Below are 26,103 nucleotides of genomic sequence, written 5' to 3' on the forward strand. Positions count from 1 at the left end.
TCTCAGCAGCTGTACGGTGCTTGGGGTGGTATTAAGAAGCGCGCTGAAGAGGCCGCTGAGGGGACTACCGTTGATGATATCTCTCAGCAGCTGTATGGCGCCTGGGGAGGCATCAAGAAGCGCGATGACGCAGCTGTGGAGGGTACGACTGTCGATGATATCTCGCAGCAGCTGTATGGCGCTTGGGGGGGTATCAAGAAGCGTGAAGAAGGTGGTGTCGAGGGTACCACTGTCGACGACATCTCGCAGCAGCTGTACGGTGCTTGGGGGGGTATCAAGAAGCGTGAGGAGTAGGCCTGTGATCCCAGCATGTCACGGTACTCTAGGACTGATCTTGGACTTGTGATTGATGATTGATCTACCGAAGGCACGGATTGAGTTGGGATGATAATCATGATGCTGACGATGTCGATGTCGACTATGATGAATGCCATTGTTGCCTTTCGGGTGTCCTGCTTACTTGCTAAATGAGGCAGTAATCTGTCAGCGCTGGTATATAGCCCGGCCGGTAAACTGCCTACATGATTCAACTTTGATCTGCCTTAGGAATCGGGAATGGATAAAAAACCTCATCCTACCATCTCGAAATGCCAGCCCTAACTCTGATTGCCGCCCTTTGCTTCCTCTTAACCACAACACACTCTTATACCCCCTTTTCTAATGAAACCCTCTCCTCGCTCCCCCGTCCAGATAATAAGACCTTCAACATCCACACCGGCACGATTCTCGCCCCCCTCCTCCACCCCCGCATCCCAGGAACCCTCGGCTCCAAAGCAGTAAGGCAGCACATAACATCCTTCTTCGCCACGAACCTCCCAACTTGGAACATCGAGTACCAAACCTCCACCTCCCAGATCCCAATCGCGGGATCCCCCAAAACACACTTCACAAACATCATCGTCTCTCGCGATCCCCCAGGCATAGAACCCCACAATATCAGCAGACTCACTCTAGCCGCCCACTACGACAGCCTCTCAGACCCAGAGTTGCAAGGCTTCATCGGCGCAATAGACAGCGCCGCCCCCTGCGCAATCCTAATGCACCTAGCGCAGAGCATCGACGCAGCACTAAGCCGTAAATGGGACCCAGCCAGCAAAGGCCGCAATCTCAATCTTAACACCACCGACCCCATCGGCATCCAGCTCATCTTCTTCGACGGCGAAGAGACATTCGCACCCACCCTGCTCGCCAACGACGGGCTCTATGGCTCGCGCGTCCTCGCAGCGCAGTGGACCGTGACTGCCTATCCTGAATTTGCAACCTATGAGTCCCGCCTCGACGCGATTACACTTTTCGTCCTGCTTGACCTCCTTGGTTCCAGAAATCCCACAGTCCCATCCTTCTACCCCGTCACACACGGCTCATACCAGCACCTAGCAGATCTCGAACGGCGTCTCCGAGAGCTAGACTTACTAAACTCAGATCCAGACTCAGACTCAGCCTCAGAAGCAGACAGAGAAGAAGTCCAATACCCCTGGTTCATCGACGCAGATCTCACCGCAATGGACATATCCCGCCCAATCGTGCAAGATGACCAAGTCCCCTTCGCAGCATTGGGCGTGCCAGTCCTGCACGTTATCGATGTGGATCCCGGGACCGGGGCATTCCCTGCTGTCTGGCATACGATGAACGATGACGGGGCGCACTTGGATATGTCGACGGTGGGGGACTGGGGGGTGCTGGTTACGGCGTTTGTGGGCGGGTGCCTGGGGTTGGAGGGGTATTTGTGAGCTTGAGGGGTGTGGATTTTGTGGGTCCTAGCCTATGTGCAGTGCTCCTGATATAATCATCATGGATCTTACCCCGTCTACAGAGTCCCTGACTTCCTCTGCAGCTCCACTCCAACCTAGGTACCAGGGTTGTCTTCCCTATGCAATGCACCGAAGGACGGCCTACCTGCCTAACTAGTTTATTCAAGTTTGGACGTTAGGGCCACTGTCGTAAAGAGCGTTTTGCACCTGCCCAGGGGCAAAGGAGGCTAGCCTTATACCAATGGTAGTACCATAGTATAACCCTCGGCCCACCACCTGCGCTGGCTTACTCTGGCATGGTAGGATCCACAGCGGATTGCCGGAAGGCGGTCCTTCTGGCTCTATGCATTTGAAGACGTACATTACTATTGTAACGGAATATATGTGCCTTTCTTCAGATATCTGTTGTTGTTGTTGTATTGCCGCTTGGATTGGAACCGCCGTCTCAACCATATGGTATGAAAGATGGAGCTGGTCAGGTGATCTCTGAGCCCTAAATCGTCAATCTTGCTCCTTTGGCGCCAGCATGCCTACCATGGCGGCGATATTGATCTCGGCAGGCTAATCAACATGCGAGAAGAGGGGCTAACTTACTAAAGAGATTTGAGGTTTACAGCTAAGTTAGCTGGTCCCTGATCCAAAAGTCAGTCTGCATGCTTGCTTTTCGGTAAGTCGTCACCTTGCATCCTCCACGGTGTTCACCATAGTCTTTACAGCATCCTTTTTCCCACGGTAAGCCATCAAGGCAAAGAGGCAACGCCCAGCTAGGAGTACAAGTTCCTTATACGTAATAATGCAGTATGCCGAGTTCGGTCTTGCCCTTCTTGACATTGACCCTGGCCATTCGGGCCATCCTATTAGCCTTGGTTCCTGCGTGGCTGGCGTGACGGGCGATCGCCGTGCATCTCACACGTCAGATCGAGTAGAGATCGGAGCTGCATGGACAAGACGCAAGGATCTAATGGTACGAGGCATGAAAGTGAGGGGTTATCCCCGCAGACGGAGTATCTTCAACTCCGGATGCTGGCTATAAGAGACCCTCGAGAGACTATCTCGCTTTTGCACTTTTACTATAGTGATTCGTACCTTACAGTCCACCAGCTTGTGGTATTGCCCAATTGCACCTATTATACATCTAATCAGCACGATGAAGCTCGCACTCGGAACCGCCGCTCTCTTCGCCGCCCTCTTCGCCGCCCTTTCCATCCTGGGTGTTCTTGCTCAAGACGACATCACTGTGACTGGAGAAGTCTGTTCCTATTCCCATTCCCATTCCACCTCACCTCCTTTCAATATGCAGCCAGCTAACAAACACCATTTCTCCTCGACAGATAACACTCGTCATCGCAAACAGTCCTGAAGAGCGGTACCAGGTCTACACCACGACCTCCGAGCCCGCGGAGTGCCTGAACAGACCGGCTGGGTAAGTTCCCCAACGGCCCAAACCTCCCTTAAAACGTACCCTAACAAGCCATGTCCATAACAGGCCAACAAACGTCACAGACGTAAACATCGACTCCAACGCGTCGTCCTCGGGACCTGATTTCTCGTGTCTATTCTGGTCGTACGTCTTCCCTCCCCTCTTCATCCGATATTCATGGGTCCCGTTCAAAACCGCTGTCCAGGCGGGGCCGGGGGTCTATTCCCCAGGGTGAGTTTGCTAATACCATATCGACACAGACTCAAGGACTGCACCGGCGACAGCTGGCACCTCTCGCCCGGGCCGCATCACTTCACCAGGCCCTTTGCGGTTGGAAGCTGGGAGTGCAACGTTGTCAGTGGGAGTTCGACGATTGAATAGAGTCCTAAAACCTCTGGGTGTCTTTTGTGGGATTAGATGAGGCGGCCGGTTTTGCTACTGAGGTGTAATTCAGCTCGTCCAAGCACTAACTACATACTTGTGATGAGAATACAATGAAGTAGATACAGCTTGGACCAGATGGGTACATACGCTACATATATTTTAGTATCTGTGCTTTTCTAAGCTAGACTATATGGATGCCAGGTACCGTAGTTTGGCGGTTAGACTAAGTGTGATAACGGTGACGACGATCGGAGTCGCCGGAGGGCTCGAGGCAGCGGTGGACTTGAGGGCCCTCTGCGGCAGAAGAGCTGGTGTAGGTAGGCAGCGGGATAACCTAAGCATGTATTGACATTCTCTTTAGCGATGCCCACCGTGATATAGGTATGGAACAAGAGCCTAGTTAGAGAAGACCGTCCTTTCCCTTGGTCCATGAATTGGACTCCTGCTTGATATATACCATTCAGATAGCAGCATCTACCTTCTCCTCTTCTCATGAATCTTCTCATGTCTACGCATGTCCGACTTGCGCGCAAACCCCTTCCCACACTCTGAACAGCAAAACGGTTTCTCCCCGTTATGTGAGCGCGTATGATCCTCTAATATATTCCTGCGCACAAAGAACTTATGGCACTGCGGACACTCCCAGTTCGTCTTGACGACCTCGCGCCTCGACAAATTCGTAAATGTTTCACCCAGGTCGATTTCCTCGGGATGATACTTCTTATTGTGGTGCGTTAGCTCGTTGTTGTTGCGGAATCCGAACGTATGGCGCGAGCAGGTCTCCACGGCGCAGTGGAAGGGCATCTCGTGGTGGCTGACGTGGTTGGTTCGGATGTCGGCGCGTTTGAAGCCCTCGTGGAAGTAGAAGCACATTACTTTTGGGCAGCGGAAGGGGTATTCGTCGTAGCGTTGAAGGAAGTCTGCCTCGGTTTGGGGGTTTTGGGATATCTCTTCAAGAAGCTTGCGGTTGCGGGTTAGGGTGGCTTTCAGGGAGGGAAGGCTGACTTCATTTCTAGCCTCTAGGTCGCCGCGCTGGGATAAGCAGATGTGATCCCACACTCGGAGGAGGTTGGCGTGGAAGGGGTGCTGTAGAAAGAACTCGCAGTCCTTTTGTGTCTGCTCGAGGACCGTAGCTGCGTTGGGTAATCCTGACGAGTAGAACGATACGAAGCTTTCCAGGGTTTGCGTAATCGTGGCTACCCGTGCAATGTGTGCGTGTCCCGCGATCATCACATCGCCGTCTAGGAAGGCTTGTTTGCTCTCGACCAGTGCCTTAACATGGAGGAACCAGGATGCTACAGCGTAGTCCTGGAATGCAAGGTCACCGCACAAGGCAGCATCTCGCAAAGTTCTCTCAGACGTGTCACTTTCGAACATGTCAAGCGTGAGATAACGTAGACAGCGGAGAGTAAGGTCACACTCCGTCGAAGCCAGGTTGATCTCGCTCCTTCTCTCGATAAACCTAGATTGAGTTAGCATCAAATATAGCAACATAGCACATGAAGACAGACGTACGATTTGGCAGTGCTGTGTACAAGCTCAATCCGGTTCCCTTTCAGGATGTGCACGAGAGATCCGCAGAGCTCTTGAGGGTCGTCTTTTATTTCCAGGTCCGCATCGAGTTCGGCACTCTCCGATATCATGTCAATCGATGATGCCAGCTGTATTTCCGTCCACTTTAGTGGGCGCTTAGAGCATACGAGCCACCCGAGCAAGAGGTGTGTATATTCAAACTGCTCAGGGCTCAAGTCGAGCTTCAGTCTCTCCATGATTCGGGTATACCTACGAATGTTAGAAAGTGATTTCAACCAATGAGACGTACATACGCTTCGTCAAGTTCGTTCGGAAGCCTAGTTTTACTGATCTCGGTCCGGAAACGACCTCTATTTGGCTGTTTTGAGAGATTGCTCATGACCAGCTTGGCGAACAGAAACATGCCTGTAGATGTTAGTACTGTATAGTCAGTTCTAGACCTACGTACCATCAGCTTTGATGCAAACCCGGTCCACTACATCGTTAATGACGGCATCGCTAAAGTCAAACTTCTTCAGCTCGCAGGTTCTGCGCTGACAATATCGCTTGATATCTTCCTTATTATGATCCGGGCCCAGTGCAAGTATAGCAGCATCTGGGATTGCATTCTTAATCTCAGGCATTGGCCTGCTGAAAAATAGAACTCGGAGCTTTCCCTGCGCATAAATTTCGGTTTTTCGAATCAAGTTCTTGAAGGTTTCCAGCAAATCTTTTCTTCCTTCTTCTAGTTCATCGAGACCGTCAACAACCATGTAAAGGCGCGGTATTCTCTCGCAGAACGTGTCTATAAGTGCATGTGCCGTGGATATATCAGTCAAAGTTGGAGTGCGTGAGGCCTTCATTTTTGCATGACAGTACGGAACCAGTTCTCTATGCTGGTATATCAGCTGCAAAAGAAGGCCGCGTAGTATGGCAAGCGCAGAAGTTTTGGTCTCGATTTTCTCGTTGCAATAGAAGAAGCAGGTAATCCAGGACGTGTCCTTCATGCATTCTTCGATCAGAAGGGAAGCCAGATATGTTTTGCCTAGAGAGTAAGCGTGGGTCAGGTCCATAAAGGCGTCGGCTTACCAGTGCCCGGGCGGCCATGAATCCATAGTATAGAACTATAAGGCTGATCAAAATCCGGAGATAGCCACTCCTTGACCCTGCCTTGCTCCAGAATCCAATTTCCGCTGTTGGGGTATAGGTGTCTGTCTCGGCATATATTCTTATGTTCAGTCTCGCTTTCTGCGCCTGCAATCCAGTCTCGGAGCTCCTCGAATTTCTTTTTCTGTCGCTCTTTCTCTTTTGTCTCGAGATCAAGCACGTCTTTCTCAGTTCTTCGCAGGTGATCGCGAATTTGTTGCATGTCTTTGTCGTACTGGCCTTGAGGTATGAACTGAGCCCGTGCCTTGTCTTCAATTAGCGTGGTATGAGAGCGTATCCTATGTACGATGCTCTGGAACGTCGGATTGAAGTCTTTCCAGAGCGGCTTGAACACAATCTTAAGAGCTAGAACGGTTAGCCGGAACTTTAAACAAACTCAGGCGGCCATACCTCTCCCAGAGTATAGCCGCATTGCGTGCTCGTGAAAGTCCATGACATCGGCAAGTAGTCTAGCAAGGACCCGTTGCAGCCCTACGTTGTGCAGGAAAATCTCAGCTCGATCCTCTAGGCTGGGTAGCTCCACGCCGATCTCTTCGTAGGCCGACAAGAGCGTGTCGAATAGGTCCGTCTGGTTCTTGGCTATCTGAAATCATTGAGCAAGGGTACCCCGGCAGGCATGAGTGTTATACCTGTAGTAAATGCTTTACTGGACCCCAAATGAGATTCATGATTCCGCCCGCCCGTGGTATGCATTCGAGAATCTGACCGAGTTGGTCGATTTTCGTCACGAACTGTTCAATGCGCCTTAGGTTTCGCAATTGTCTCGCTAGTTCTTGGTCTTCCTGAATCCTCTTCATCTCTCTTTTGAGAGCCCGGAAGTCCGTTGTGCGGAAGATTTCTAACCTGCCTGGCTCCAATCGACGCTCAAATCCCTTCGAGACACGATCGAAGATATCGTTCGGTAGGGAATCATCAAGAGTCTGGAATAGCTGAGGCTCCACTTGGCTAAGTGTGCTCGAGGTTCGTGAACTCCGCTCCGATGGAACTACGCTATTAGTTGATATCCCTGATAGAAAGATTCCAGCAACTTACGGTTCGGCATTCCGGACTGTGACCTGTCATGAGGTGTATACAGCCCCAGTACTCCCTTTGCAACAGAAGCAGCCACTGCAGCTGCATATTCTTGCCATTTCTTATTCTTGTGGCTGTCCGCGTAGTCACATACTCCTTTGATGATCAGGCAGTTGAATTTGTTCCAGACGCCAGCTCCTTCCATCTCGAAAGCTATAACACCTTCTTTCTCCGCATGACGGTCCCGATGCATAGCTGATTTCAAAACTGTATCCCCGGTGCCTATAGACCCGAAATGGACGCGATAGTTGAGTTCCTCGTCGAGACGATCTCGCGGCACAAGAATGCTCTCATCGCAACCGAGTTCATCGCAGGGCGTTTTGAGAGCGGCTTCACAGACCGAGTCTGGACTTCCAGGTACGTTACATCCAGGGCAATCAGAATGATGTCGGTGAATATAGTTTGGCGGAAATAACCTGTCCTCCGTTGCAGCCGGTCGATCCGTGCTTATACTCTCATGTCCCAGTAAGACCTCGAGACCCCGCATGGTTCTCTTACGCAATTCGGCCAAGACAACAGGCGTTTTCATGTGCTGCAGCAACCCAATAACCTCATCGTTCGGTCTCTGCGGTGCATCCCATATCGTGTCCGTCCTTCGTCGAAACTCATCGTGGTACTGGCGGCCATGATCAAGCTCGACCAACACCTCGCTGATGATCACATCGCCTAGCATAATATTATTCCCGTCTGACTTTGTAGGGACCGCACCGCAGACTCCTACGAGGAGCACGAGGTTCAGAAAAGGAAAGCTGGATTTGAGGGACTGAGCAGCCGCGGATGCTGCTACTTTCCCAATCCTGGGGAGAACCACGACGACAACGGCATGCTGGCCGCTTTTGCCGAAGACGTACGAACTTTCGTCGCCGTTCGTGCGGCGGCAGTGGTAGTTAGCGTCAAACCAGATTTCGTCTAGAGAGCACAGCACCGCGTTGTTTTCGAGCGGGAGGGCGCAAATAATTGCGACTTCGAAGTCGTTGCGACTCGATGGGCGATTGTGACTGTGGCCATTCATGGCTGGACAATGCTAGGGATAAAGGCATTGAGATGGTTAGTTGGGAAGAGAACGTTAGATGTAAGAAAGAATTTTGCGCGACAGGGGAAGAAAAGGAAAGGAGACGAGGCTGAGGCTCTCTCGAAGTCAGCCTCGTCTGCAGCTTCATGCAGGCTACTCGGACATGTCTTGGCATATACAACTGCCCTGTCTTTTTAGTGCTATATGCATTTGTATGCGCAGGTCAGAAGTCAACCTAGACAGAACATTCTTGTGGATTGAAAAGACATTTTGTTCAGAGCGTATTGGGTAACTCGAGAAGGTTGAGATCAGATGCAAGCCGGTAGTACTGGTTTTGCATTCGGTAAAGCTCCGTTTATCTAGGTGAGGAACCATGGGTAAACAACCAGTTGCAAAATATATACCGCCGAAATGCGTAGTTGGTCCGCATCTCATACCAGTCCCGAGTCAGCTTGTGAGCATTCAGGGTGTCATGGACTCATGGTATCATCAGAACGCTGTTGTCTGCAGATAGCCAAGATACTGTCGATTCATTGTTCTAAATCTGAAGCCATTCCAGAAAGTCCGCAGTACTTGAAGATGGATGACGGAGTATCTTATCTGCGAGGTGGTGAGCATGTTTGCAGTGTTTGCAGACCGCACACCGGCGTCCGAAGCCATCTCTGCTTATCTAAGAGGGAGTTCCCGATCGGGGCTAGCGGGTCCGGAAAGTTCCTTCGTGGTTTCCCAACGTCTCCGACTGTTGTTGAAAGATAACATCTCCGTCTCACTCTTCTCCTCCCTCGCTCAATCGCTTGATTGCTGTCCATCATGTTGTTCCGAACTGCGTGGGCCCGTCAAGCTGCGCCTCTGAGGCGTCAGGCTTTTGCTCCCTTTGCTCGCCGCTCCGTCACCACCGACGCCGCCTCGTCGCATGCTGAAAATATCCCAGAGGTCGGTATCAGCTATCCCGAGCTGAAAATCCTTGCGCAACGCCATCAATTCCCATACTGATGCGCGACTCTTTAGGATGAGAACAAGCCCTTCACCGTCCGCCTCTCGGACGAGAGCTTCGAGACCTACGAGATCGACCCTCCGCCTTACACCCTGGAGGTGACCAAGAAGGAGCTCAAGCAGATGTACTACGACATGGTCGCCATGCGGTATGACTTGCTATTCCTCTCGGATACTCGGGACAAACACTGATATATCGCTTTTAGACGCATGGAGATGGCCGCCGACCGTCTGTACAAGGAGAAGAAGATCCGCGGTTTCTGCCACTTGTCGACCGGTCAGGAAGCCGTCGCTGTCGGTATCGAACACGCCCTTACTCGCGAGGACAAGATCATCACTGCCTACCGATGCCACGGTTACGCCATGATGCGCGGCGGTACTGTCCGCTCCATCATCGGAGAGCTGCTCGGTCGCCGTGAGGGTATCGCCTACGGAAAGGGTGGTTCCATGCACATGTTCGCCCCCAACTTCTACGGTGGTAACGGTATCGTCGGTGCCCAGGTTCCTGTCGGTGCCGGTCTTGCCTTCGCTCAGCAGTACAACGAGGAGAAGTCCACTAGTGTTGTCCTGTACGGTGACGGTGCTTCCAACCAGGGTCAGGTCTTCGAGGCTTTCAACATGGCTAAGCTCTGGAACCTTCCCGTTCTTTTCGGTTGCGAGAGTATGTTTCTGCCGTCTCTTCTGCTTCCGATCTGTTAGCTAATAACCGCAGACAACAAGTACGGTATGGGTACCTCCGCCGCTCGTTCCTCCGCCTTGACCGACTACTACAAGCGTGGTCAGTACATCCCCGGTATTAAGGTCAACGGTATGGACGTCCTCGCCACCAAGGCCGCCGTCAAGTACGGTAAGGACTACGCCGTCTCCGGCAACGGTCCTCTCGTCTACGAGTACGTCACTTACCGCTACGGTGGTCACTCCATGTCCGACCCTGGTACCACCTACCGTAGCCGTGAGGAGATTCAGCGCATGCGCAGCACCCAGGACCCCATCCAGGGTCTGAAGCAGAAGATCATTGACTGGGGTGTCATGAGCGAGGAAGACCTCAAGGCTCTCGACAAGACCGCCCGCGCCAACGTCGATGAGGAGGTTGCCATTGCCGAGAAGATGCCTCTTCCCGACAACAACTCCCGCATCCTCTTCGAGGACATCTACGTCCGCGGCAGCGAGCCCAAATGGATGAGGGGCCGCACTGTTGACGAGACTTTCTACTACTAGTTTTTTGCATAGAGGGCTTGTTTGATTATCTTCTCTCCACGCCTTGAAAAGGGAGGAGCGAGTATAGGCGCGCAACACTTACCCACGTGATGTTTACTTTGTAATTTAGCCGGATTTTGTTTGCATTGGCCATGTAGCAAATGAATACTTTGGGAATGGCCATCATCATATACTGTATAAACTAAACATAGCAACGTAGGTATCATCATAAACATATGCTCGCGACGCAAAGGTGAAGTGAAATTGACCTTGTTCATATCATGAAGGCTCCTGCCTCAGCAATTCAAGAATCATCTCCTGCGTCCTCTGTACAGAGTCGAGTTTCTCATCCAACACCGCCCGCTCCTTGTCCCATTCCGCCCTCAATTCACTCATCATCTCCGATTTGAGCTCTTCTTTGATTTTTCTCAGTACGTCTGAGGAAACTGTTTGAGCTTCATCGCCGCCTCCATCATTACTTCCTTGAGAGTCTGGCTGCGGCTGCGCGGATGGTGGTTCAGAGTTCGCATCCGCATTTGAACTGTTTTGTGGCTGCGACGAGGTGTTGTTCGACTCGAGATGCTTGTTGAGTTTACCCAGGGTCTCGAGCATCGCGACCATGACTGCGCTGTCGGGCGTTTGCTGCGGAGCCTGGTTCGTACTTGTACTTGGTGTTGAGGGGTTGAAGGTTTGGGGTGTACGGTGAGGTTGGGTATGTGAGTTGAAGGTTGATACGGGCGGCGTTTGTGTAGATGGTTGCGAGAAGAGCGTGTCGAAGCCTGGTGGGAGACGGACGGGCGTCGCTAATGGCGCCGCAGAGGTATGGTTGACCATTGGACTGCTACTGGTGCTCGATGGTGCGCGCCACGCATCGCCAGAAGGCGCCGATGAACTCGGCAGATCCCATCCGTCTCCAGCTGCAATGCCAGACGTCGGCGTCGTAGCGGTCAACTTCCTCTTCCGGGGCCGTCGCGAGTCCCGTTTCTCGATGCGTCGTGCTTCGGCTTCTTCCCAGCGCTGCCATGTTGGGATCCATGCATCCACGACAGTGCGCCATCGGAGGTTCGATAGATCTTCTGTTGTCTCTGTCCCCGCTGCACCCTTTTCGCGCTGCTCTTCGAGGAACTTCATGCGCTGTTTCGTTACGAGCTCCACCTTCCGGCGGACGGAGTGCCATGAGTACGGGTGTTTCTGGCCGCGCGTGAACTCCATAGTCACCGTCATCCACCACTTGCAGAGGTTACTGCGCTGTCCGAACTCCGCCGCGTGGCGGTTGCAGATTTCGAAGAGTGAGACTTCTTCCTTCGTCGTCAGGCGCTTCCCGTGTTTCCGACTCGTCAGATTCAGTCCGCCGGGAAGTGTATGTGTGATCTCGCCGTTCTCCTCAATGCTCACGGTGACGCCCTTCCCATCGACATCGCTGCCATTCTCACCTAGCTCGACATCGATATCCTCCCCTCGCCCATTCTGCCCGCCCTCGCTAGACCCAAACTCCGGCTCCCCCAATGCATCCGTCCCGCTGACGTCCCGCGCCCCCGGTGTACCACCCGGACTCTCAGACCGGTCACTCTCCTCGCTCTCAACAGAAACAACCTGCTGCTGAACCTGAGTCTGGTTCCCAACTCCGGCATTCCCAACAACCGCACCCCCCGCCTGCGCCCGCGAATCCACAATCATCGACACAGGCGCCTGCTGCTGCTGGCTCGTCTGCGGATGCGTATGCTGCATGCGCAGATTCGACGAGATGGTCGGCAGCGACGACGCAGCGTTGTGCACGCGCCCGTTCAGCATCGACGGCAGCCAGTTCATGCGAAACGAGGACGCGCTCGGCGAGGCGGAGGGCGAGGAGTCGAGGTCTACCAGCCGCGTGCCGGGGGACACGGTGCCAGGCACGGAGACGGTGCCTGAGACGGAGGTCACGGTGGGCGCGTGGTGGTGGGCATGTTGGGGGTGGTGTGGATGGACCTGGGCATGCGGGGGACCGTGGTGGGCGTGGTGGTGAGGATGTGTGTGTGCTTGTTGCGTGTGTGTGCTCCACGGATTGTACATCTTGCTTTTCGCCGATGTGGGCTTTCAGGTCCCCCGAAGGGTTCCTGGTGAGGCTCCGTGGGCTTTGGGGTGGTGGTGCTGAGTAGGGAGGGTCGGGGTTGTGTTGAGGTCGTAAGGTCGTATGTATGTATGCTGTATATATGCTCCAATGGGCTGGGAATAGTCGTAAAGGTTCGTAATGCCCTGGAACAGAGATATAAATGGACTCGTGATGGAGCGGGTGATGTTGATTTCGAGATAATTGGGAGGGCGTTAAAATTTCCCTTGAGGGTTTTGCAATTACATTTCGGACCCCACAAGGTGCAAAGGAAAAGGCGGGGCTGGTGTATTATTACGGTACTAGATTTCGGCCAGATCGAGGATTTTCAGCACACTCGTGTTTTATCACATCGTCCAACTTTATTGTATGTATGAAATTGTTAGGTGAGCTTATACGGACATTCAGAGATTGGCAAGGTTAGTATTCAAGAAAGGCTTCTCTATTGCGATAGAATAATTTACATATGCCCGTACAACTAACGGCACGGCCACTGCCGGGCCAATTGACAAATAAAGATGCGCCCGATCCCAGTAATACATAAACGAAGAAGGTAGGAACATGATTATAGACACAAGAAGACGGTTCATCTACCGCCGTCTCAAGTACCAGGAGAACGCACCGGTCGATACCGACTCGCCGAACGGCGTTGGGACTTCTGAGTGTCCCGGCCGAGCAACCGGGTGTCGCAGGTACACGGCCGCGCAGATGTTCTGGTTGACTTCGAGGTATCGGGGAATAAAGGTAAAGGCGCTCATGTAGGGGCGTGGCCGCCAGGGCGTAGCGTAGGGCTTCGTGTTGTCAATGGGGTTGTCGCGCATCTGGACAAGGGCGCGCTTCAGCACGTCGAGTTCCTCCTCTGTGAGCTCTGATGTGTCGATGTCGGCCTCGGGGTTTTGTGCGGCCTGGCGGAAGGCCTCGGTGAGGGCTTCTGTGGGTTCAGCGCCCTCGGCGTTGGACGCGTCGGCGGAGGCTTCAGCTTCGGCTTCTGCCAACTTGGCTGCCTCTTTCTCTCCCTTCTTGACTTCTTTGGAGTTGATCTTCGTGGCCTTGAGGAGCTTCAAGAGCTCGGCGAACTGGGTCTCGAGGTTGCTGGTCATGCTGGTAGCGGTCTCGGCGTTCTTGGACATGAGGCGGCGGACGGTCTTCTGGAAGCCTCGGAGATCCTGCTTGCGTTTGGCGGGGAGCACGTCCTTGCCGTCGGCCATGATATTCTTGGCGCTAGCGAGGAGGCGCTTCAGCGTCGCGCGTGGGTCGAGCTTCTTATCTTTGTCCTCGGTCTCGGCTTCCTCCTTCTCGTTGGCCTCCTCGGCCTCGCCCTCCTCTTTAGCTTCCTCGGCTTTGGCGGCCTCCGCGGCCTTCTTGCGTTGGACACGGCCCAGACGACGTTCGGACTTGTCTTTCGGCGCACCGGTGGCAAACATCACTCGCTCGGGATCGACTTGGAACATATCGCCGGGGTTGAGGAGGTAACCGGGGAATCTCATCTGTAGCCTAGTCAGATGGTCCATAGCGATACTAATAGCTGACGAAGATATACCTTTCTCCCATTTACCGTCACAGCACCATGGAGGACAAACTGCCTCGCCTGTCTCGCACTGCTCGCAAACAGCGCTCGAAAGACCGCCACGTCGAGCCTTCGTTCCAGCGGGGCGAACGCCATATTTGTGTACGGTATCCTCGTCTTAATTATCTCAGAAGCAGTCGGGGGTTCCTTTAGTTCCAGTCCCGACCCACGACCAGCAGCAGAGCCAGAACCGTCATCCTGCGCCATCTTCAAGGGATTCATGGGCACGACACTGCGCATACGCTTCGTGAACATGCGTGTCCATTGACTCTCGCGGACCTGCTCGCCGTGGTAGGCGCGCGCCATGGCCTTGGCTGTCCATTTCTGCTGGAAGAATGTCCGTGACTTTGTGTAAGGGTTCTGGATGCGGCTGAGGTTATACAGGTTGTATTTGCTCCATGATTGCCGGAATTTCTGGCGGGGAGAGTGGTTAGTCTTAAGTAAGTCGAGATGACACAAGTGCAAGAGTTCGTACCGGCTTGCTCAGCTTCGTGGTAGCCCTGTTCCTCATCCTGGCGGTGCTGTGGTCTGTTGTCCTTCTCCGGCCTGCCTGCTCAGTCCACCAATTTCCGGCGGCCAAAACTTCGCAGTGCACGTGACCCGCTCGCCCATCTTCGCCGCCTTATTCTCTCAGGCCACCAGTTCTCGGTCCCCGATCATGCTCTAATTGGCTACCACATTCTCGCTTCCCACTAGCGCCCTTTCCTCCCACGCCGAAAGCTATAAATTCTGTCTCCCCTCGACGCCCTTTAACCTTTTTTCTTTTCTTCTTCATACTTACCTTGTTTGGGTGGCTGCGATCAAGAAGGCGGTCCACCACAGATTGGTCCCTGCATTGCACAGCGCGGCGGAACGGTCTGTTCAACGGCCTTCGGGTCATTGACAGGCGTATTCTTTGGCACTTTCCACTATGTGGTTTTCTCTTTTCATCATGGCTTCGCCTTGCGCGTGGGTATGGAGAAGGGTGACTTCCATTCAAGCTTCTACCTCTTTTCCCCACTAGCTGTACTCCGCACTGTACCAACGTCTAGTAGTCTGTTCCGTAAATTCTTCAGATCGTGTTCTTCGCTATCCTTTTTTCTTCTAGGTATTCTACAGCTGGTCGCGTCTCGTCTTGCTTAGCTTGCCACCTTGAAGCATTTTGACCGCGGAGTGCACGCGACGAACCTTTCATCAAGTGCTCACTACCCTCTGCCATTTCCTTGTCGCTCTATCGACTAATCCGTAGGGTGTTACTCGTCCTCGCTTTACCAAGTTTGATTGCAATGTTTTGCCCGTTGGAATTCAAGTTGCTATGTAGGGGTATATACTCGTAAATTCATAACGCCAGAGATGCCTATTCTTCTATCATTTCCATCATTTCCGTATCCTGTTCAAGTTTCGTCTCATTATTCTCCCCCTTCGCATGCGGGAACGCTTCAAGCAGAGCCTCCGCTTCCTCAGGATTGACCGCGTTGTCCAGAATCGAGTGCGCCATCTCCACGGTCTCGTCCTCAATGCCCGCCTCAAGAATCAGTCCTTCGCTAAATGCAAGGCGCGTCAACACCACCAGGAACTTCTGTTTGCCTCCAGGAACTCGATGCAGCTTCATTTGTAGGTCGGCTTCTTGCGGGTGCCGTTGTATAATGCTGTAGATCAGGCGCATGAGGCCGTTGACCATGGTGGAATGCATCTCTCTCTCTGTGGGATCATCATAGAGCGCGTCTAGCTCGTCGTGCATTGCCCTGACCAATTTCGCCAAAGCTGTATGATGCGAGGCGATGACCAGGCTACCGTGGGTATTAGTCGGATCGACAGGATTAAAAGTGACCGTCATCAAGAAAGCCAGCGCTTCCAATCGCACGTCGCAGATCTCTGACCGCGTGTAAGGCGGCTGTCCCTCGTCTGGTTGTAGCGTTTCCCATAGAAGACTGGCTACGCGGTCGACAACCCAGTTTTCGTTAGACTTTTGGTCTTGTTCAGATTCGTGGATGGACGCGAACGAGTCAGGAAGAATGCTCGTCATCAGTAGACTCAGTGTTAGCTTGATATCGCTGGCGGGCTGTGAACAGCTCAGCATCATCAGAACAAACGAGTAGCGGACATGGCGCCAGAAATTCGCGATGAGTTGCTCGTCTCCTAGGCTGCGGCACGCGATCTGGTAAATCACCCGGACGATCTCAGTAGAATCTACCAGTGGTTCAAGCTGGGAAGTCGGCGTTCGCGACACTTTACCAAAGCTCTGGCTGGCATAGGGTGAGTGCTTGAAACGGGGAACTCCGTTGATGTCGCTGGAATCCAGCAACACGGGTAAAAGACGATCGATCAGACGCAAGACAGACGCCGTGTCGACGGCGAGCATGAACCTCGTGACTTCCAGAAATATCGGGATTGGCTGGAAGAATTTTTCTTTCAGTGCTCGAGACCATAAGGATATTATTGCCTGCATATGCTCCATCGCATAGCTACCCAGATCAAGTTCCGTTGTCTCCTCCAGTAGTATGCTATACAGTGACCGCCCAGGTTCCGATGGAAATGTCAACTCGGCCAGTAGTTCAACATCAGTTTTATGGGGGACTGATCGGTGATTCAATATCTGCTTTATGATGTGTGTCTCTTTATGGTCGCGCTCCAGTGGAGGCTCCTCGATGGGCAATTCCAAGACAGGCTCTAGCATTGTCTCGTCGACCAAGTCTTCAATGATCTCTAGACTCGGCTCTTGACGCGGACTCAACCGTAAAGGCGTCGGACTACCCTGACTTGTTCGCCTTCTCTTCTTACCTGCCATTGTCGGCGTCGTCTGTTTTGATCGTCCTGATTTGCTTGGCGATGTTGCGAGAATCTCCTCGTCGTTGAATCCATCACGGAATGGAAGCACCTTATTCTTCTTCGGCGTCATCGGCCCTGCTTTGCCCTCTGTTCGCACCTTGGCTCGTATTTGGTTGACTCGAGAAACCTCCTCGGCGAGATCCTGCTTGAGGAAAGCATTTTCCGTAGCCAACGTTTTCCCTTGTTCGCGTATTGCCTCTACCTCTTCCTTATACTTTGCCATTTCCTCGGCCATGGCCTTGCGTAAATTGGCTATTTGCCGCTCGTAATCCACAGTTATTTTTGCTTGATTTGATCGAATAATGGCGATCTCGCCGGTTTTCGTCTCGGCCATGGACCTGGCGGTCGCGAGTTCAGCCTCGAGGCGGGCATACCGTTCGGTTTCTTGTTGGAGCTGTAGAAGTCAGTTATGGTCATCACTTAGGTCAAAGGACAAACCTTCACTGTAAGCATTTCGTGTTCCCTTTGCAACGCAGAGTAGTAAGACGACCCTGCGTCAGCCTGGTTAGACTCGTCATCGTCCAGAACAATTGTCTCATGAGCATAATGCGACGGTCCTGCTGAGAAGGCAACCGTGTCGTCCAATGCAATGGCAGCCCCATCATCAAACACCTCCGCGTCGAGTTCTCCCACTTCTAGCGACCCATATTCATTGGTCAATCCAGTGTGCAGTTGCGCGGGAGGTCGTAACGTAGCGTTGGCGGCATTGATCGCGTTGACCTGGGGGTACCGAATGGGAACATCACGCTCAGGCCAATTGTGTCTCGGTTCCGGCTCTCGCTGCGTAGGTTCGGCCTGCGTAGCGCGGAAGGCATCGTGTTCGAGCTGCTCTAGAGCATCCGGGGGCAGATCGTCGAAGCCGTCGTCGGAAAAGAATTCATCGTCGAATTCTTCATGCCCAAGAAGTGAGGCCGCCATGAATAGCGCCGAGTTATTGGCGCAGGACGTGGTGGAGCTGGAAAGGTGGAAGTCTGGAAGGCTGAGAGGGCGAGCAAAACAGCTGACTGACGTAGATGGCAGTCAACCGCGATCGAGCCTCAACCATTTTCCCTCCTCACCTTCCCCTCGACAACGTCAACCGCCTCCCATCAACGCCGATTGATGACTGATTTGCCCTTGAATCGCAAATAATTGTCATTTTCATGGGACTCGCCCTTGTCGTTGCTTTTTCTGCCGCCAATCCATCGTCTCTCACATGAAATTTTCCTAGGCGACGATCACTCGTCCCCCAACCTGTTCGCACTCACTCCTCGTTTCCACCTTTCTTCTTCTCTCTCTCACGGCTCACATCCATCCCTCTGCGCTTGCTAAGCGTTTCGATAATCCGCCGTTGTTTGACGACTTCGATTCAGCTCAACCGTCACTGCCCCGCGCGTCCGATCGAGACACCCTGCCAGCTCCCCTATTCCGTCATGTCCAAGTCACGCCGCAGCGTTCGGTTCCAACACCGGGCTGATGGTCGACGGCCGAGTATCTCAGATGCCAGCGATGCTGCTTCTGATCCGGGCAGTCCGACGAAGAATGGAGCTGTTGCTCAGCCTGCGACAATCCTTGAGGAGGTGCGGGACCTGCCGATTCGCTGCTGTGGACTCGACGCTGACGTTGTTTTAGAAATCCGAAGCACCCCCGCTAGATGAATACCAGAAGAAGAAACAGACGTTTATCACTCGCACAATATGGACTTTTGTTATGATCGCGGGTTTCTTCATTGCTATGTTCTCGGGCCACATATACATCATCGGTATCGTCACTGCTATTCAAATCATCTCGTTCAAGGAAGTTATCGCTATTGCCAATGTGCCAAGCAAGGAGAAGAACATCCGTTTCACCAAGTCGTTGAACTGGTACTTTTTGGGAACTAGCATGTACTTCTTGTACGGTGAAAGCGTCATCTACTACTTCAAGCACATCCTTTTGGTCGACCGGGTGTTGCTCCCATTGGCTTCACATCACCGCTTCATCAGTTTCACTCTCTGGATCATGGGTATGTTCTGATTACTCTAGATTATTCGCCGTGCTAATCTCGCTAGGCTTCGTTTTCTTCGTTGCTTCCTTGCAAAAGGGCCACTACCGGTTCCAGTTCACCCAGTTCGCCTGGACCCATATGGCGTTGTACTTGATTGTCGTGCAGGCCCATTTCGTTATGAACAACATCCTGGAGGGCATGATCTGGTTCTTCCTTCCGGCTTCTCTGGTTATCACTAACGATATCTTCGCCTACATTTGCGGTATCACTTTTGGCCGAACTCAATTGATCCAGCTCTCCCCCAAGAAGACTGTCGAGGGATTCCTTGGCGCATGGGTTTGCACCATCATTTTCGGCTACTTTATGACCAACATTCTGATGCGCTACAAATACTTCATCTGCCCTGTCAACGACCTTGGATCGAACGTTCTGACCGGATTGGAATGCGACGTTAACCCGGTCTTCCTTCCTCAAGCGTTCGAAATCCCGGCCTGGACCGGATTCGGCAGGACGTTCTACCTTGCTCCGATGCAGCTTCACATCCTTCTTTTCGCCACTTTTGCGTCGCTAGTTGCTCCCTTTGGAGGCTTCTTTGCTTCCGGTCTCAAACGGTCATTCAAGATCAAGGACTTTGGCGAGTCGATCCCGGGCCACGGCGGTATCACCGACCGCATGGACTGCCAGTTCATTATGGGTTTCTTCGCGTACATGTACTACCACAGCTTCATTGCTGTCTTCAAGGCCAGCGTGGGTGACATCATTGAAGCCGCCATCAACGGTTTGACTGTCGATGAGCAGCTGGAGGTCGTCCGCGGTCTGAGCAAGTACCTATATAACCAGGGAGCGGTTCCTGAGTCGGCAAGTATATCTCTTTGAAAATATTGGCACCATTGCTAACATCTTCAGGTTTTGGACCTTCTTAGCACGGAACTGCAACGTCACTAAGCCCTATATCATGGCCTTTTAGTGCTTTAATGACGCATTAGCGCTATTGGAACGAATACAATTTCGTGCGAGACACCTATTGCTTACGACTAATACCTTGTAATTGACGTTCTTCGCCTCTTGGTCGTCTAGTGTGCACGACCGGGCCTTTTGGATGGGTTCTTGTACATGTGAGGACAATGTCTCTATATTTCGATTCCGTGTTCTTTTATATCGGGCCTGTTGGTGTATGCCTCGAATATGACGGATTGTCCAGAATCCGCCGATGCTTCTGGTCGAGGAAGTGCAAAACGATACTTAGTGGATAGCCAATGCATCGTCTGTGTTAGACTAACGTTTCTATCGGTGACAGCTCCTTCAGCTTCGCTTCACCGAAGAGTATACTACCTCTATCCCGCACTTCTTTCCATGTCTTCCCCCATTCCTCTTCCCACTTCCTCATCCCCATAGCCTTCACCGAGTCAACCAGCAACTCCGCCGCAATCATCGACGTAATCCATTGACTTGTCAGACGTTGATCCTGGAACCGCGCTTCGAGCACAGGTTCGCATTACGCGTACTTCTCTAGAAACTGCCGCACTATCTTCCTCGGCGCCTTGCGCTCCTTCTCTTGTATTAGTCCGACTATTCCTTTCAGAGTCGCCATGTGCATGGCGTTTTCGCGTTGCGGGTACTCTGATAGTGATGACGACGTGGAAACTGCAGACGTGTCGCTGTCGTAGCCTTCGTGTTCGTCGTTGTCCCTGTTCCATTCCATAAGCGGTGTATCCCTCGCCCCTTGCTCTCCGCCATTGACACCCTTTCTCGCGTCAGGTTTCAAGCCGTTAAGGTCGGTGTCTGATGGCGCAGACTCAATTGCAAGTGCGGCTGTAGGTGCAATTTCTGCGTCGAGCTCACGCGCAGCACTAGTTCTTCCACGCCGGACCTCAACCTCGACCTCATCTTCAGCGTTCTCGCTGGATGCGTTGGTCGTAGTCGTGTTTGTGGTCGTGTCCCTGGACAAGAGCGCAGCCCTGCTCCTCCTAAAATTTTCATTGTAGGCAGCGATGAAGGCGCCATATTCGCCCATGTGCTTCTAGGCCTGAGACCTCGTGATCCAGCACGAAAAGTATGCGATGTGGTCATGAGCGGCTGGTGGGGATGCTTTTCTTTTCACTTTGCGCGGTTGGAATTGTACATGGCCTTAGACTTGATGGTGTTGACGCGTTGAGGGGAGCTTTGTTGATGAGCTGGTTGGGTGTTTGATGGTTGATCGACGGCTCGCGTCGCGCGGGGGTCTTGAGTACTGATGAAGTCATTTTTTCAACCACGGATCGAGAATTGGGCTTTGATAATGATGAGTTTTATAGATTCAAGACAATTTGACACATTCGAGAATAATTTGGGTGGGATGCTTGTTGAATTACATTTCTTGCCTGAGGTGTTTTGTGGGGGATTATACATTAGGGTTGAAGTACATATTGCTGCCATCGATGTTGATACTCCAACGTACCCAGCATCGAAACCATATCAAATAGTCTTCTTTCAAGCAATCATCCAAGTCAAAATCTTCATAGTATTATACTTCTTTGAGTGCTAATCAATACGGACACTGTCTTCGTTGAGCAAGGCGATCCTGATACTCCGTACTCCGTACTTGGTGTCTCAAATGGACGCGTCAAACGCGTACCTGGCCTGAATGAACGAGCACGGACTGCCTGAACCTTGGGCATATTGCCAGAATTCAGGAACCGTCGGACTCGGATATCATCGCACAGTAGTCGCATAGAGAAGCGGCGCATATCCGGCCTTGGAGCTCCTGGCTGGACGGCAGAGGATAAACAGACCACTAGTTTATCCCGGGGCATACGCGCGCGCATGAGAGCTAGGTAGACATAAGGGACGACGCCTTTGGGAAAATCTGGGAAAAGCCATTCGCGGTCTTTGTCTCTAAGCCTTCGCGGCTCTGTATCTGCTCAACATTAGCTTAACCCAGAGGAGCGTCGGTGCTTTCTTCGTCTCCGTTTGAGTGTCTTACGGCACCATTTCCGGAGGAAGTGGGAGTGGAGGTTGTTGAAGGCCTTGCCCCTCTGTTGCTGTTTGTGTCAAGGCTGACTGCGTTGAGGGCCTAGTAGCACTTTTATCGGTCATATTCGGACGCGTCGTGGGTCTGGGAGATGGTGTTGAGGTGGATGTCAAAGGCCTTCCCTCTTGTTGCTGCTGTTCTCCGTGTTGGTTCCCTTGTACGGTCCGACACTGCTGATAAGTGTATCGGGACGCGCGACGGAGCCGGGATAGGCTCTATGCGTGACATTGGAGGCGGTTGTTGAGACTCTCGCTCTCTTGTTGCTGTTGCTGTTGCTATTCAAGCTGGCCATGTTGGATGGGCCAGCGCCGGCACTGCTCACCATGAGACTCCGACCCGAGACATTCGAAGACTTTAGGGTACGTTTGTCCATTTGGACCACGATTAATAATCCAGACAATCCCGCATCTCTCTCATACCGTGATGCGTCTGATATTCTCCGCTTCACCATCTCGGTGAGGATGCAGCTATTGTGATGGAGGTGCTCCCGCGATGTGGAAAATTGCGAATTTACGTGTCTACTAAGTCTTGAGTTAAGGCCAGTAGACGGTTGAGTTTGATTTCTGACCTTGTGCCCCCGACGGGTCGAGGGAAGTACACAGTTCGCTAGGGTTCGCGTCGTGCTAACCAAATTGACACGTACCGTATGGACTCCAAGGGTGGGTTCAGTAAGTCTGAGCATTAAGTCTATCATGATGAGTTGAAACCTTGCCAACATAGAGTGCTCAGACATTTCCCTCTCGAAAGCTCTAATACGCAGAAGCACGATGGTCGCGTAAGGATGCTACTAGGAAGTCTGACTCCGTCAAACGGTGACTTGGTGGAAGCCTTAGAAGTACTGTTCGAAGCGAAGGTGTCCGGCAAGGCCAGTCTAGATGGTTGAGCAGATGAATCTATATTCGAAAATCTAAGAGTACTAATAGCCTTCGAGCGTAAGTACGACGAGAGGAAACTCGAATACTTACTACCTATGTGGACGGCATCGGATCGAAACAAGCGACGGAGGCGATTCTACGTCCGGTAGCCTCGCGCAAGTGAGAGAGATATCAGCCCCTTCTAAGTGGAATTTCAATGGCTCTTCGTGGGTAGCTCCTTCTCTTACCTCGTCCATGCCTTCGTGGAGTCGGTGGACGTCTGTCAACTCCCGGGTACAAGTCGACCGTGAGAGCCGCCAAATTAGTGCAGAAGTAAGGATATAATGAAAATAATCAGGGGGCTGCTTCCTTCGCAACGCATAGCTGGTGGCAGGCACGGTGAACCGTAAATGCTAGCTACCATCAGCCTGGAGAAGATGCTGATTACGTTGCACAGCGGGCGAATACTGTAGCACGAGGGCCCCCAAGCTTCAAGAACAAGGATGGGTGACTGGCAGGAACCAGCTAAGGAACCGCCCCTATCCTCAGTTCCTTAGATGGCGCCGCAACGAGGACCGTGGTCTTGAATCGCCCCCTGTTGACAAAATGCCAGTCATCGAAGCGGATAGTCAACAGTCTGCAATAGCGACAACACGAGTGCTGCGCTACAGGTTAATTGGCAGTCGATGATTCGACGGCACAGTGGCGCATGCCGGGCGATTCAAATTCAGATTCAGCGCCGACATCAATAGAATCTCACATGTCTCGATATTTACGGAGTACTCCGTCGTTCGAGCGACAAATGAACTCCTCGAGGGCGAGGTTGACACGGACGCACTATCACTCGAGGAGATCTGAGCCTAGATTCGCTGCGATTCAGATTGCGAACCATTGGACTAGTCGAGTCAGACAGCCACATGGTCTCGTCAGTTGAGAGATCAAGTATGATGAGTCGAGTAATATATATCCCTGTACTCACAATCAGCAATCGAGATACGTAAATGAGTTTGATCGAACCTGGCCTTCCGTATCTCGATCGCGACTGTGTCATTGGCTTCGCGGAGATAAGCGAAGAGAGTTGTACCGAGATTCGATGCTACCTCACGCTAGGTGCGTTCGTGACCGCGAATCAAATAGATGAAGGGTTCTTGTCGATCTGTTCTCGATGCCGTCACCGCTATAGCATATTTGACCAATCAATTTGTCTAGTTCGGATGGCTGGGAATGGTGGCGGACCGGGGTCATATCAATCAATTGACCTGTCATCTTCAATCCGGCTTGCCTTTCTGGGGCAATTCAACTTCGTCCAACCTTTGTTTTCCGCCGTGCCCAGGGCGAAACTCAAACAACCTAACCTCCACTCGAAAATGATCAGGATCATGGTTGCGAAGTTGGTTGACTTCTGATTGGAGGGTGCAAGTACGAGGCCGAGCGAGTGTCTTAGCCGATGGAGGTGTTCGGCCTCGCGAGAGTCTGTAGGTGGCACCATTATTCGCAGTTAGCGGAGTTGGATAGGTCAATAGCTCCCTTGAATTCTCGCTCAGTCAACATGAGCCCACAGACCATGACAGTTGTGGAGCTGGACGGGCCGAGGATGCCAGTGGCAGCGGCAGCGGCAGCCATGCCATAACGCTTTGGCAGCGCATCCGCTCTGGAGACTTGAAGCGAGACGACCAGAACAAACTAAGTTGTTGAGCCGAGTCATTTAGGCGGACTCAGAGTCCAGAGCTAGCTCTGTCAATCCCTGCTCAAAAGGTGGTTTCACGGCTGTTTCACATGGCGACCATGATGGACTTGTGGCTTGTTGACGAATCGACAAATGAGCACAAGACGGTGACGCTGTCACTGACCTGTCAGCGACGCAAAAAATTTATTATAATGTACCAAGCGGCCCTGCATAGGCTTTTACTCCTGGAGGAGGTGCGGTCAAAAGCCCCAGGGGCCAGCCAAGCTTCGGATGAGGGGTTAGCGTAACGGCTCAACGGCTGTTTCTGCAGAAGCAGCAAACTCTAGTCTCAACTGTCCAATTGTATCAGGACGTCGATATGAGATAATACCGATGACGTTCCGGTCGAGCAAGACTATGTTTCCGAGTTGACGTTTCATCGGCCATCCTGACACCTTTCGTCGCACGGAATCAATAATTGGGGCTTTGAGGCGGGCCGGTGCAGGCTGCAGCAATAGGGCCGGATGACGATCAGCAAAAGTCTCAGACGCAAATCTCTCCTCGTCCATCGTTGTTAGCGATGTTCAACCGAACGCGATGAGGTTTGGCAGTCGAAAAGCCATACTCCGTAGACTGGTCAATTGTCACTTCACTAGACGCTTGGCGCCTGCATAGGACAGTTAGTCATCTTGGCCGCTCGGGTCAAGCGTTCAGTGCAGAGAGTGACAGATCATTTAATCAATCTGAGGAGCAAAGCCCGGATCCCTAGGCCATAAAGATGGATGAGCTGCGGAAGCGATGTTTGCCATGGCTCCGGGCTGTCTCACGCTAAAGTTTGGACCATGCTTCTTGCTTGGTGAGTTGAACACGTTCCAAAATCCCAATTCCAAGCAAGCGCTAAGCTTATGAAGATCCAGACGACGGAGACTCGTTGCCGGAGTTTACCCCCTGTTAAACCGGGCCGCCGGAGTTTCTAAGTTCTGCGATGACCTTGTTCTCCGCAATTTTAGCATTTAGTAAACCTAAAGCTCCAGTATCACGGACAAATGACTTGCAAATATGGCCTATGATCGTAGCCAGCGCACTGTTCATGAAGCAGAATCTGGACACGCCGAGCCGTCCGGTCGATCCTGATTCCTGAAGCTCGGGTAGGGAGGGATTCGTTCTCGTGTTCCAGGAGGTAACAGCTAGTATCCAGTCGACTTGTATCTTCATGCAATGCAGTGTCCGCTGCGGTGGATGTAGTGCCGCGCAAGTGTTGCCCTGTGATACCCCGAAGTATCGCCAGAGAAAAGCAAACCAATTATCGGAGATGGCATCTGCGGGAGTCCCGACTACCGCGGTACCTAGCCTTAGGTTCATGCAGAGGGCGATATGCGGCTAGCCCTGTGGTACCACTGTCGGTCATAGGTCTCAAGCTGAAAGCGTTCAGCAACCAGAGGTCAGAGGGTCATGAGAGACGTCTACCTGTGCGTTGAGCTAGAGTTCAGGCATGCAAGGAGACGCATTCCACTTGCCATGAGTGCCCCATCCTGATCGACTGCGGGAAGGACCGACGTCACCCTGGCATCGCATGGCTTTCTGTCTTGGACAAGCCCCAAACGAACAGATCAAGCAACGACCCTTGAAATTGGGCGAT

General features: G+C 52.4%; 11 protein-coding genes across 11 annotated transcripts; 6 read left to right on the forward strand and 5 right to left on the reverse strand.

The window, feature by feature from the left end:
• Window positions 1-9: 9 nt before the first annotated feature.
• On the forward strand, window positions 10-294 carry BDW74DRAFT_177703 (uncharacterized protein; the record flags this gene model as incomplete). Its single annotated transcript, XM_073728960.1, has 1 exon — window positions 10-294. A coding segment is annotated over one exon (285 nt), but the record flags the coding sequence as incomplete, so codon positions are not given.
• Window positions 295-587: 293 nt separating this feature from the next.
• On the forward strand, window positions 588-1,730 carry BDW74DRAFT_167627 (glutaminyl-peptide cyclotransferase family protein; the record flags this gene model as incomplete). Its single annotated transcript, XM_073726720.1, has 1 exon — window positions 588-1,730. One exon carries the CDS (start codon window positions 588-590, stop codon window positions 1,728-1,730), a length of 1,143 nt encoding a protein of 380 aa, XP_073584056.1.
• A 1,168-nt stretch (window positions 1,731-2,898) lies between these two features.
• On the forward strand, window positions 2,899-3,552 carry BDW74DRAFT_177705 (uncharacterized protein; the record flags this gene model as incomplete). The annotated part of the gene is made up of 4 exons (XM_073728961.1): window positions 2,899-3,000; window positions 3,083-3,174; window positions 3,238-3,402; window positions 3,432-3,552. 4 exons carry the CDS (start codon window positions 2,899-2,901, stop codon window positions 3,550-3,552), a joined length of 480 nt encoding a protein of 159 aa, XP_073584057.1.
• Window positions 3,553-3,679: 127 nt separating this feature from the next.
• BDW74DRAFT_15473 (uncharacterized protein) lies at window positions 3,680-3,966 on the forward strand. The gene has a single exon (XM_073724726.1). It carries the CDS (start codon window positions 3,746-3,748, stop codon window positions 3,902-3,904), a length of 159 nt encoding a protein of 52 aa, XP_073584058.1. The 5' UTR covers window positions 3,680-3,745; the 3' UTR covers window positions 3,905-3,966.
• Window positions 3,681-8,350, reverse strand: BDW74DRAFT_152447 (uncharacterized protein). The gene is made up of 8 exons (XM_073724368.1): window positions 7,267-8,350; window positions 6,864-7,219; window positions 6,625-6,817; window positions 6,157-6,579; window positions 5,537-6,112; window positions 5,382-5,493; window positions 5,071-5,337; window positions 3,681-5,017 (listed from the first exon to the last, which is right to left on the reverse strand). The coding sequence occupies exons 1-8, from the start codon at window positions 8,315-8,317 to the stop codon at window positions 4,030-4,032; spliced, it is 3,966 nt and encodes a 1,321-aa protein (XP_073584059.1). The 5' UTR covers window positions 8,318-8,350; the 3' UTR covers window positions 3,681-4,029.
• Window positions 8,351-9,127: 777 nt separating this feature from the next.
• Window positions 9,128-10,528, forward strand: BDW74DRAFT_177707 (pyruvate dehydrogenase (acetyl-transferring) subunit E1 alpha; the record flags this gene model as incomplete). Its single annotated transcript, XM_073728962.1, has 4 exons — window positions 9,128-9,250; window positions 9,326-9,459; window positions 9,517-9,971; window positions 10,023-10,528. The coding sequence occupies 4 exons, from the start codon at window positions 9,128-9,130 to the stop codon at window positions 10,526-10,528; spliced, it is 1,218 nt and encodes a 405-aa protein (XP_073584060.1).
• Window positions 10,529-10,717: 189 nt separating this feature from the next.
• BDW74DRAFT_15499 (uncharacterized protein) lies at window positions 10,718-12,494 on the reverse strand. The gene has a single exon (XM_073724764.1). It carries the CDS (start codon window positions 12,314-12,316, stop codon window positions 10,787-10,789), a length of 1,530 nt encoding a protein of 509 aa, XP_073584061.1. The 5' UTR covers window positions 12,317-12,494; the 3' UTR covers window positions 10,718-10,786.
• Window positions 12,495-13,005: 511 nt separating this feature from the next.
• Window positions 13,006-14,690, reverse strand: BDW74DRAFT_152453 (mitochondrial 37S ribosomal protein uS4m). Its single transcript, XM_073724369.1, has 3 exons — window positions 14,636-14,690; window positions 14,134-14,574; window positions 13,006-14,080 (listed from the first exon to the last, which is right to left on the reverse strand). The coding sequence occupies exons 1-3, from the start codon at window positions 14,669-14,671 to the stop codon at window positions 13,184-13,186; spliced, it is 1,374 nt and encodes a 457-aa protein (XP_073584062.1). The 5' UTR covers window positions 14,672-14,690; the 3' UTR covers window positions 13,006-13,183.
• Window positions 14,691-15,428: 738 nt separating this feature from the next.
• Window positions 15,429-17,897, reverse strand: BDW74DRAFT_152454 (putative DNA repair protein Rad26). Its single transcript, XM_073724370.1, has 2 exons — window positions 17,407-17,897; window positions 15,429-17,362 (listed from the first exon to the last, which is right to left on the reverse strand). The coding sequence occupies exons 1-2, from the start codon at window positions 17,884-17,886 to the stop codon at window positions 15,497-15,499; spliced, it is 2,346 nt and encodes a 781-aa protein (XP_073584063.1). The 5' UTR covers window positions 17,887-17,897; the 3' UTR covers window positions 15,429-15,496.
• A 123-nt stretch (window positions 17,898-18,020) lies between these two features.
• On the forward strand, window positions 18,021-19,999 carry cds1 (phosphatidate cytidylyltransferase). The gene is made up of 4 exons (XM_073724826.1): window positions 18,021-18,527; window positions 18,580-18,952; window positions 18,999-19,792; window positions 19,841-19,999. The coding sequence occupies exons 1-4, from the start codon at window positions 18,381-18,383 to the stop codon at window positions 19,877-19,879; spliced, it is 1,353 nt and encodes a 450-aa protein (XP_073584064.1). The 5' UTR covers window positions 18,021-18,380; the 3' UTR covers window positions 19,880-19,999.
• Window positions 20,000-20,429: 430 nt separating this feature from the next.
• BDW74DRAFT_177712 (uncharacterized protein) lies at window positions 20,430-20,948 on the reverse strand (the record flags this gene model as incomplete). The annotated part of the gene is made up of 1 exon (XM_073728963.1): window positions 20,430-20,948. The coding sequence occupies one exon, from the start codon at window positions 20,946-20,948 to the stop codon at window positions 20,430-20,432; it is 519 nt and encodes a 172-aa protein (XP_073584065.1).
• Window positions 20,949-26,103: the final 5,155 nt, after the last annotated feature.

This window comes from Aspergillus multicolor, assembly GCF_047715735.1.
Source record: "Aspergillus multicolor strain CBS 133.54 unplaced genomic scaffold BDW74scaffold_11, whole genome shotgun sequence".
In the NCBI taxonomy this organism is placed as follows: Eukaryota; Fungi; Ascomycota; class Eurotiomycetes; order Eurotiales; family Aspergillaceae; genus Aspergillus; species Aspergillus multicolor.

Bases quoted from the DNA above. Each gene is read 5' to 3' on its own strand.
- BDW74DRAFT_152454 (XM_073724370.1), bottom strand. From the start codon at position 17,886: ATGGCGGCCTCACTTCTTGGGCATGAAGAATTCGACGATGAATTCTTT. The intron at 17,363-17,406 runs GTTTGTCCTTTG...TGACTTCTACAG, and splicing joins ACGAAATGCTTACAGTGAAG to CTCCAACAAGAAACCGAACG.
- cds1 (XM_073724826.1), top strand. From the start codon at position 18,381: ATGTCCAAGTCACGCCGCAGCGTTCGGTTCCAACACCGGGCTGATGGT. The intron at 18,528-18,579 runs GTGCGGGACCTG...ACGTTGTTTTAG, and splicing joins CTGCGACAATCCTTGAGGAG to AAATCCGAAGCACCCCCGCT. The intron at 19,793-19,840 runs GCAAGTATATCT...TAACATCTTCAG, and splicing joins AGGGAGCGGTTCCTGAGTCG to GTTTTGGACCTTCTTAGCAC.
- BDW74DRAFT_152447 (XM_073724368.1), bottom strand. From the start codon at position 8,317: ATGAATGGCCACAGTCACAATCGCCCATCGAGTCGCAACGACTTCGAA. The intron at 6,818-6,863 runs GTATAACACTCA...CAATGATTTCAG, and splicing joins CAGTAAAGCATTTACTACAG to ATAGCCAAGAACCAGACGGA. The intron at 6,580-6,624 runs GTATGGCCGCCT...TAACCGTTCTAG, and splicing joins GCGGCTATACTCTGGGAGAG to CTCTTAAGATTGTGTTCAAG.
- BDW74DRAFT_152453 (XM_073724369.1), bottom strand. From the start codon at position 14,671: ATGAGGAACAGGGCTACCACGAAGCTGAGCAAGCCG. The intron at 14,575-14,635 runs GTACGAACTCTT...TCTCCCCGCCAG, and splicing joins CCACGAAGCTGAGCAAGCCG to AAATTCCGGCAATCATGGAG. The intron at 14,081-14,133 runs GTATATCTTCGT...ACTAGGCTACAG, and splicing joins TGACGGTAAATGGGAGAAAG to ATGAGATTCCCCGGTTACCT.
- BDW74DRAFT_15499 (XM_073724764.1), bottom strand. From the start codon at position 12,316: ATGAACTGGCTGCCGTCGATGCTGAACGGGCGCGTGCACAACGCTGCG.
- BDW74DRAFT_15473 (XM_073724726.1), top strand. From the start codon at position 3,746: ATGGATGCCAGGTACCGTAGTTTGGCGGTTAGACTAAGTGTGATAACG.